Source organism: Pristiophorus japonicus, chromosome 1, assembly GCF_044704955.1.
Source record: "Pristiophorus japonicus isolate sPriJap1 chromosome 1, sPriJap1.hap1, whole genome shotgun sequence".
NCBI lineage: Eukaryota > Metazoa > Chordata > Chondrichthyes > Pristiophoridae > Pristiophorus > Pristiophorus japonicus.
In genome coordinates this window covers 378,375,205-378,385,279 of record NC_091977.1, presented here as the reverse complement: position 1 = coordinate 378,385,279, position 10,075 = coordinate 378,375,205, and the positions used below count along the sequence as shown (strand labels likewise).

The 10,075-nt window shown below is 41.9% G+C and overlaps 1 protein-coding gene across 1 annotated transcript in view; it reads right to left on the bottom strand.

Annotated features, from left to right (window-relative positions):
* Nucleotides 1-3,895: 3,895 nt before the first annotated feature.
* Nucleotides 3,896-10,075, bottom strand: part of LOC139266007 (serine incorporator 1-like) — a 147,967-nt gene continuing 141,787 nt past the window's right edge. The window contains exons 9-10 of the mRNA XM_070883792.1: nucleotides 7,993-8,208; nucleotides 3,896-4,049 (exon numbers count right to left, since the gene is read on the bottom strand). Coding sequence (XP_070739893.1) covers nucleotides 3,896-4,049; nucleotides 7,993-8,208 — 370 coding nt within the window. The remainder of the gene's footprint in view (nucleotides 4,050-7,992; nucleotides 8,209-10,075) is intronic.

Genomic DNA, 10,075 nt, shown 5'->3' with positions numbered 1-10,075 from the left:
CATGTCATAGCAAAATCTTTTGTAAGTGGTAATTGGGCATTGGTCCTTCCTAAAGGAGCAGATAGCAATTCACCCATCTCATACACAATTTACCTGCCAATGATAAGATGAAAAGTGGGGCTGTTCACTGATGTTTGCAGTGTACAGCTTCATTTGCAATTCTTTAGATAATGAAGCTGTCCATGTCTGCATGCAGCAAGACCTGGCCAACATAAGACTTGGGCTGATAAGTGGCAAGTAGTATCATACCATAGAAGTGCCAGCCAGTAACCATCTCCAAAGGAGCCTAACCATTTTCCCTTGATATTCAATGGCGCTACTGTCGCTGAGTCCCACACCATCAAAAACCTGGGGATCACCATTGATCTGCCACTCATTTCAACTTAAATGCTGTGGCTACTAGAGCAGGTCAGAGGCTAGGGTTTCTGTGACAGATGGCTCACGTGACTCCCCAGGAGTGTGATGGAAATTATTCACTTGCCTGGATGGGTGCAGTTGCAAGAAAATTCAAGAAACTCGTCATCTTCCAGGACAAAGCAGTCCAGTGGATGAGCACCTCCTGTACATCCACCCCTTCCATCAGTGGTGTACCGTGACTGAAGGGAGCAGTATCTAAAGGATGCAGTGCAGCAACTTGGCAAGGCTTCTTTGGCAGGACCTCCCAAACCAGTGACTTCCAGCACCTAGAAGGACAAGTGCAGTAGGTGCATAGGAACACCATCACTTCCAAATTCCCCTCCAAATCACACAGCATGCTGACTTGGACATATATCACTGTTCCTTCATTGTCGCTGGGTCAAAAAGGGTTAGGGAATGAAGCTGGGCAGGTGGAAGGGGTATCAGTGGGAGAGCAGTTTTGTGGTAGCGATCATAATTTAGTTCGCTTTAGCTTAATTATGGATAAGGATAAAGAAAAAAACAGGAGTAAGGCTTCTAAATTGAGGGAAGGCTAATTTTACTAGGCTGAGAAGTGATTTAGTAAAAGTGGACTGGAAACAGTTACTTGGCAGTAAATCAGTGCAAGAGCAGTCGGAGGCATTGAAGAGGGAGGGACATGGAGTTCAGGGTAAACATGTTCCCATAAAGAAAAAGGGTAGAACTGCCAAAGGTAGAGCCCCCTGGATGACAAGGTGCATACAGGGTAAGATAAGGCAAAAAGGGAAGGATATATCAGATATCGTGAGCTCAAATCTGCAGAAAGCCTCGAAGAGTATAGAAAGTGCAAAGGTGAAATTAAGAAGGAAATTAGGAAAGCAAAAAGAGAGCATAAAAAAATACTGGCAAGTAGAAACAAAGAAAACCCAAACATGTTTTACAATTACATAAAGTGCAAGAGGATAACGAAGGAAAGAGTAAGGCCTATTAGGGACCAAAATGATGATGTGTGTGTGGAGGTGGAGAATGTGGGTAAGGTGCTAAATTAATACTTTGTAGCTGTCTTTACAAAAGAGGGGGACGATGCCGACGTTGAAGTTCAGGGGGAAGATAGTGAAATATTGGACAGGATAAACATAGTAAGAGATAATGGTCTAGAATTTCCATTGGCTTACCGCCCGGTTTCTGGGCGGTATTGGTCATTGTGGGCGATAACCAGATGAGCGAGAAGTTCCCCACCTGAGTTACGCCAGCAGTTTTGAGGTATTGCTGGGGAGCAGACTGCCAGCATGCACCGTCCTCAGATCACCCTGGCGCGATATTTGGCTCAACAGTGACCTGTAAGTAAGTATGAAAAAAAAAATGCCCATTGGAATCAGCAGAGCTGGGCGGTAGGTGAGTAGCTCTTCAAGAAAAAAGGTTAGTAATTGGTTTTTTAACTCATTATTTTAAAATTCTGTTGTGGTGATTTAGGGTAAAAGGGTCTGGAGAATGTTTTAATGATTTTTTATGTGAGATAATGCATTGGGGAGGGGCAATAAGGCAAGCGAGTACACAATAAATGGGAGGATACTGAGAGGTGTGAAGGAACAGAGGAACTTTGGAGTATATATCCACAAATCTTTAAAGGTAGCAGGATGGTCGATAAGGTAGTTAAAAAGGCATAGGGAATGCTTTCCTTTATTAGCCGAGGCATAGAATACAAGAGCAGGGAAGTTATGCTAGAACTGTATACAACATTAGTTAGACCACAGCTTGAGTACTGTGTGCAGTTCTGGTCACCACATTACAGGAAGGATGTGGTTGCACTAAAAAGGGTGCAGAGGAGATTTATGAGTATGTTGCCAGGACTGGAAAACTTTAGCTATAAGGAGAGATTGAATAGGCTGGGGTTGTTTTCCTTGGAACAGAGGAGGCTGAGGGGAGATTTAATTGAGGTGTATAAATTTATGAGGGGCCGAGATAAAATGGATAGGAAGGATCTATTTCCCTTAGAAGAGGGGTCATTAACCAGGGGGCAGAGATTTAACATTGTTGATAGAAGGATTAGAGGGTAAATGAGGAAACATTTCTTCACCCAGAGAATGGTGGGAGTCTGGAACTCATTGCTTGAAAGGCTGGTCGAGGCAGAAACCCTCATAATATTTAAAAAGTACTTGGATGTGCATTTAAAGAGCCATAATCTACAGAGCTATGGACCTGATGGTGGGATTAGGCTGGGTAGCTCTTTTCCAACCGGCACGGACATGATGGGCCGAATGGCCTCCTTCTGTGTTGTAATTTTTCTATGATTCTATGAAAACCATGCAGACTGCAACAATTCAAAAAGAAAGCCCATCACATTCTCAGGGTGACTCGGAATGAACAATAAATGCTGCCCCTGCCAGTGACGCCCACATCCTGAGAATGAATTAAAAAATGAAAAACACCATTTGCAGAAAAGTTATTGTACACCTGCCCTCTAAGTTGGGCTGTAAGAGAATTTTTTGCTATGTAAGCTCTGCAGTGTTGCTACAAGACATTCCAATGTATCTGTAACAATATTAACTCCAATGTCCAATTTTCTAGAACATACAATAAGCAATAAGGTTTAGTAAATAATGCTTATAATATTCTAGCTACTATATACTTCCATAGATACATTGAGAGCTGGACAACATTAAACACAAAAAACACAAGCATTCCTAATTTGGACTTTCACTGCTGATCCTACTCAAGGCAGAAGTCAGAAACATATTCTGATTATTGCTATTAACAATACATGTACCAGTGTTGAAACTCACTATTGCATCTGTCAACTTTTAATTTATAGGTCATTAACAGACTTTATTGACATTTTTTAAACAATATTTATAGTTAAATTCAAGTATCTTTAAGATAATGACATGGAAAAGTGAGTAAGCTATAATAATATTGCTATTCAATGATCTAAAAGCATTGGAATGAATAATAGTAGTCTATATTTTATTGCATTATATATTGGATAACCTAACATAATTTCAGGAGGCATTATGATTATTACAGACCCTGAGGGGATTATTACAGACCTGAGCAAAGCTAGGGTTGGTAATAAGAACCTCAGAACTAGTAATGGCCATAATGACTAAATACGATTATCAATTTATGTGATCGTTTTCACAATTTCTGCATTTGGTTTATAATTTTCTGTATTCTCTTAGAATGATCTTTCCAATGTATGTGTCAATGCTGGTATATTTATTGCTATCTCACTGGGCCTCGCAAATAACTGAATGTTTAGTCCTCAAATTGAGGATCACCTGATTTCTGTCAGCTGTCCAACCAGCTGGTTACCCATGGTTAAATTATTAGTTCCTGCAATTATTCTCCGTTAACAACTGACACAAACTCTTTGGCCACAACAATTAATAACATAGATTGAAAATGCACATTTCATTTAGATTAGTGTAAAACTGTTATTTTCGTTATGCTTCAGGAAGTATCTCAGGGGTGAGAAAATAAACTCCTTTTCCATGCTGTTATCTTCTTTTTAACTTCATTCTTAGTTTGTGTGTTCTTCAAAATCATCTTGCTTGGAAAGAACCAGAGGAGCCAAAAGTGTCCAGATGTAAAGGGAACTGCAGACCCAGCTAGAGGCAATCTTCATCCATACAGCAATCCAACTGCTTGATATACTTCTAAAATCAGGACTATGACTGTATAGGAATGCAAGAAAGCTACTATCAATTACTTTAAACCACCTAGAATTTGATCAGAAATAATGGTTTTATCTCTATGAACTAAATTAAAATGAGATTTTTTTAAAGATCATTGAACTCCTCTATAAAGTACAACCCTGAAATGATTCTCTGGGATAATTGCATATAAATGCTTAACACTTTTGTCTGAAATTTTAGCAGAGGCATTAATCTATTTTTTTAAAAAGCAGTTATCATCTCTGCTAAAATAGAGTAAAGAGGAATTTTAGCCAAACACATTAGGTAAGCCAATATCCCACAGTGTAATCTCAGGGCCTTTTTGTAATCCATAAACAAAACATGGAGAAAAACTTAATTTTTGAATCTGTCCCCCAAGAAGATTTTTTTAAATTTCATTACTGCAAGCTCAGTGTGTAGGAATAGACAATTGTAGTTGTACATTCCCTGATTATCAATATATAAAGATATAATGTGTTGTTGAAAAGTCGTTAGACTGGGTCCACTACAGCGGCAACTTCAGCTGAATCATGATGAAAGTTATTCTTTGGAATACATGTCATGGTATAATATGCCTCCTGTCATTTTTGAAATTTTGAATTAATTTGTAGCAATATAATTTTAATAATTTCTTAAAAATGACCACATAGGTTGTAGAAATTGCAAAGCACTGAGGATGCAATTCAGAAAACAGGTCAGAGCTCTGAAGAGTAAGTTACCTGTCTTACCCTTTTGTCTACCTTTTTACCACATATATCATCGATAATATTGATATTCTTCCTTAATACTTTGGTGGCACTCATCAATTTATTGCATTAAAGTTATCATATCCATTTGGAAGCCTGATACAAATAATCTACAACAGCAAACAACCAAATTATCTCTCATTAGACTCTCTGGGGTTAAGTTTCAGCTTTGCTGCTTGGGAGTGGATTGTCTGTCCATTGTAGAACCCGCCTGAGTATCATTCCATGGATAGCCAATGCGCTCTGCTAGATTACCACACGGGTGGTAACGTTGAAAATTACCCCTCTGGCTTTACGTGTCACTTTTTTTTTCCTATGGGACTGATTTTTAGGGCCTCTGCTCAGCAGGAATGGGGAGGTAGCAAGCTAAAAATGGCAGCGCACTACTTACCGGCCAGTTCTCATTCCAGATATATCCTCTGCCATTTCTATCAATGGTACATGTAGGCAAAAATGGAATGTTGAAAAGTAAAATGTTGCCAAAAGAAACTTCTCTTTGAGGAATGTTTTTGTTACAAAGGTTTTGAAGGTACAGGTTGAACCTCCCTTATCCGGAACCCTCGGGATCTGGCCTGTTCTGGATAAGGGATTTTTCTGGACGAGGGGTGGTGACGTTAAGTTGGATGGTACAGGTACTGAGCAAGGGGATATGGGCTGGCTGGCTTGGGGCTGGGAGTGCGGCAGAGAGATCATGGGGGCGGCGGCGGCGGTGGGATCGTGGGGTCAGGCCAGCGATTGCGGGAGGCGGCAGCGAGGAAGGACTTCAATTTTTTTCAATTTGTTCATGTCGGAGTTCTGGACATGCGCCATCTGGTGGCTGGGAATGATTCCGGACGAGGCATGGTTCCGGATAAGGGATTTCTGGATAAGGGAGGTTCAACCTGTATTATATTCGAAATCTTGGGAGGTTGTGACCACCTGCTTGCAATATAAAGACAATCCTTCAACTATCTGTGCTGTCGTCCTGCCGGAAGTATTAATAACCAGCCTGATTTACTACCTGGTCTACAGCATGTGATTGATGGGTAAATGATGTCAGGAAAGAAAATCCAATATACATGGTGATAGATACGTTTACATGATATAAAATATTTACAATCCACATGGAATTTCTCCAGTTTGAGTCAGCAACAGTAAGTTGTCACAGTAATACACTTCTAAAGTATGTAATTGGCTGTGAAGCACTTTGGGATATCCTGAGGATGCGAAAGATACTATACAACTGAAATTTATTTCCTTTATAAGTTAATAAAAATAGAAATATCATACAGATGCTTTTAAGTGTTTAGCTGCCATTCTTGAAAATAATAATTTTTAGCCTTAAATACGAGGTCCTGACATTTTGAATTGTAATTCTGAAGCCTTACGAGGAATCTTGGTTTTGAATTTCTAATTATGAATCAGTAAGAAGTACTCACATGAACTAATTTAACTCGGAAGAGAGTCGATAATCAGAAATATTCTGCTTTGTTGTAAATTCCCCAAAAAAATTTGCAATGAAAATGAGTTTGTTACAATGGAAAACATATTTGCATTATATTTATTAAATAAGTTTATGCTAATTACAAGATATTTGAGTCACTTGTAAACAATGTTGCCTCTAATTTTTTTTTGTGTGTGGTCCCTTTAACTGTTTGCTCAGCTCATTCAAATTTTAGCGCATGCACAGTTTCTTCCATGTCAAAGTCGGTGAGCAGCCTGCGTGGGACCTCCAGGCTGCTGCACAGCCGTGCAGCTTAGTGGAAACATTGCTTGTAAATGAACAGGAAACACCTTGTGCAGAAAAATGTCAGTTGTAATCCTATATAGCTGTCAGTGAGAAACATAAATCTGTCAGTCAATGATCTAGAGGTCAATGATCTTGGGGGCCAAAACTCCCTATTGTCCCGGTTGGGGGCAGTAACCTCTCCGGGGCCAGACATTCTGCGCCCAGCGCAGAAATCCTGCACCAGAAGTGAAATTCGGGTTACAGCCCCTCACAGGAGGTGGAGCACAATGGCGCACGCTCGACTTCCTTTTGGGGCGTGATCAGGGGCACTACGTGGCCTCACCACATAGCGCTGATGCGTTTCAACACCCCTCGTCTTCCATTAAAGGGAGGTATGCTGCGAACTCTGCAGGCCCTTTGATGTCTTCCACTGGGCCACCAGGGCTGTGTAGTGCTGTGGCCGCAGCCCAGCACACAAACAGAATTCCGGGCTGCACGATCGCAGCCCGGACCCTGTGAAAGGAGTGGACAAGGGTGCGGCCGGTAAGGAGGTAAAAAAAAAAGATGGCGGTACACGGCTTTGTCCACATCCCCTTTAAGCCTCGCCTCATGATGGGTGTCCAGCCCGGCTCGCGACCTGTGAAGCTGGCATGGGCATTGTTGGTCAATTTCCTCCAGGGCTGAAAGAGGCAGCATACATGTCAGAGGTGCAGCGGCCCTACCAGCACGGTGCTAATGCAGTCATGCCTCCGCTAACACCCATACAATTTCGCGGGAGCTGGTAGCGCGTTAATCTAACTAAGGTTAGTGGACGTTAATCCATTCAGAGAATATAAACTCCAAATGAAAAATGGGACGTATGGCCTCGAATTCTGGAGTCCCTGCTCTGAAATTGAAAATGCAGCAGAGAGTGACTTCCAGTCCCTTGAATCCAAAGACATGGAATCCATCCCAAATCACATATTGCATTGTTGTGATGAGAGGCCCACATCAGTACAGGTACAAAAATGGTGCCTGTCCTGACTGTCATTTGAAAAACTGGAGCACCATCATGCCGTTCCGATACCAGAGCGAGTGGCCCTTATGGGGCCCAATTGAAAATGCCTCATTATATTTTCTGTTCCTTGAAGGGAAATGTTTCCGTTAACTCTTGGGATCGATTACCTATTCCTGGACAAAGTTTGATGCTTTCTGAAGGCTGATTGTCAAACTCAGCCAGCTGTCAACTAGTGTGGCTTCCACTGAGCTTATTGAGAGTATAATTCCTGGGGTAGCCCGAGAACGCTCCAGAAATGCCACCAAAATATCCTAGAACATGGGGGTAGGTGGGTGAAAGAGTAATTCAGGTTCTATCCCAAATTGTACCCCTTTCCATGGGCTATTCACCTGGACTATACCCTCCCGGACTCCTGAAATTTTGGGGCCTACATTTTTAAATGTTAAGATTGTGCCTATTATGGTTCAGCAATGGTATTGTTTTACCTCTTACCTGTGCCAGTTAGTTAGTGTCATCATAACGTACATAGAGGCCAGAAAAAGTATAAAGTGGAAAAAAGAATAGCTGTAATGAACTCCTTCCTTTTCATTGTCCTGAAAGCGATGTACTTCTTCACAGCCTTCCTGTATGGACACATTTTCCAAAGACCCAGCATCTGGATTATTGATGGAGTGGCTATGCCTCTGTGTGCAGCTGGACTTCCTAATGCTGACAAAACAAAACATCAATAGAATTAGTTTAAAAATCAATGGTACTCAGTTATAATAAACTGTGACTCTAAAATCTATCAATAAGGGCTTAGTAACATAAGAAAGTGCAGGATTGAGAAAGAATGCGGTCCACTTGGCTAGCCCTATACATTTCAATCCTCCATACCCTCATATATCTGTGCAATCTTCCTTTAACCTTTTTCCATACTGTTTCCCCTGCTGGGCAGTCTGTTGACCACATTCACTACCATCTGCATAAAATTGGGGTTCAATTTATCTATTCCGTTAAGAATCTTGAATACTTGAATAACATTTTCCCTGAGTCTTCTCTTCTCCAAAATATACAATGTCTGTCTCTTCATTGGCTGAAAAGCGCTTTGAGACGTCCGGTGGTCATGAAAGGCGCTATATAAATGCAACTCTTTCTTTTTCTCTTTCTTTCTTTCCTCCTCTTAAGTGAGTTAGCAGTTTGGTTACCCTTTTCTGTGCCGAGATGCAGAGGAACTTCTTCACCCAGAGAGTGGTGAACCTGTGGAATTCTCTACCACAGAAAGTTGTTGAGGCCAATTCACTAAATATATTCAAAAAGGAGTTAGATGAGGTCCTTACTACTAGGGGGATCAAGGGGTATGGTGAGAAAGCAGGAATGGGGTACTGAAGTTGAATGTTCAGCCATGAACTCATTGAATGGCGGTGCAGGCTAGAAGGGCCGAATGGCCTACTCCTGCACCTATTTTCTATGTTTCTATGTTTCTGTGCTGCCTCCAGTGCTGGATATCCTTGCTATGCCACAGCGACCAGAATTGTACACAGTAGTCAAGGTGTGGTCATTCCTGAGACTTGTCACCTCCGAGGTTACACTATAGATATTGGTCTGTGACAGTTACCTGTAGAAGGTGCTGCTAAGTCATAAATCAAAGTTATAGACTCTTCTGATGCTAGCTCATTAATCATTTTAAATCAGAGACTGATAGATTTTTACTAGCCAAGGGTATTAAGAGATATGGATCCAAGGCCGGTGGATGGAGTTAGGAAACAAATGAGCCAGCTGTGTTTTCAGATGATGTCGCCAAGAGGCAGCTTGTAGATGAGAAATAGGAGAGGGGAAAAGATAGATCCTTGGGTGACATCAGAGGTCACGACGCAGGAATGGGAAGAGACACCATTGCAGGTGATTCTCTGGCTATGATTAGATAGATAAGAATGGAACCAGGCGAGTGCAGTCCCACCCAGCTGGACGACAGTGGAGAGGCATTAGTGAAGGATAGAGTGGTCAACCATGTCAAAAGCTGCAGACAAGTCGAGAAGGATGAGGAGGGATAGTTTTCCTTTGTCACAGTCACAAAGGATGTCATTCGTGACTTTGATGAGAGCCGTTTCAGTAATGTGGCGGAACAGAAACCTGATTGGAAGGGTTCAAACATGGAGTTGCGGGAAAGATGGGCACTGATTTGGGAGGCGACAACATGTTCAAGGACTTCGGAGAGGAAAGGGAGGTTGGAGATGAGGCGCTAGTTTACAAGGATGGTTTTTTGAGGAGAGGGGTGATGACGGCAGATTTGAGGTAGAGGGGGACAGTACCTGAGGAGAGAGAACCATTAACAATGTCAGCAAACGTGGGAACCAGAAAAGGAAGTTGTGTGGTCAGCAGTTTGGTGGGAATAGGATCGATGGAGCAGGAAGTGGATCTCATGGACAAGATGAGCATGGAGAGCCCATGAGGGGAGATTGGAGAGAAACTGAAGAAAGATGTAAGTTCAGGGCTCGGGCAGGGGGGATCCTTCGAGGAAGTTTGGCCTGGTGGGCTAGGGGAAAAAAAGGAAGTGGCAGAAGCAGCTGAACGGATTGTCTCAATCTTAGAGACA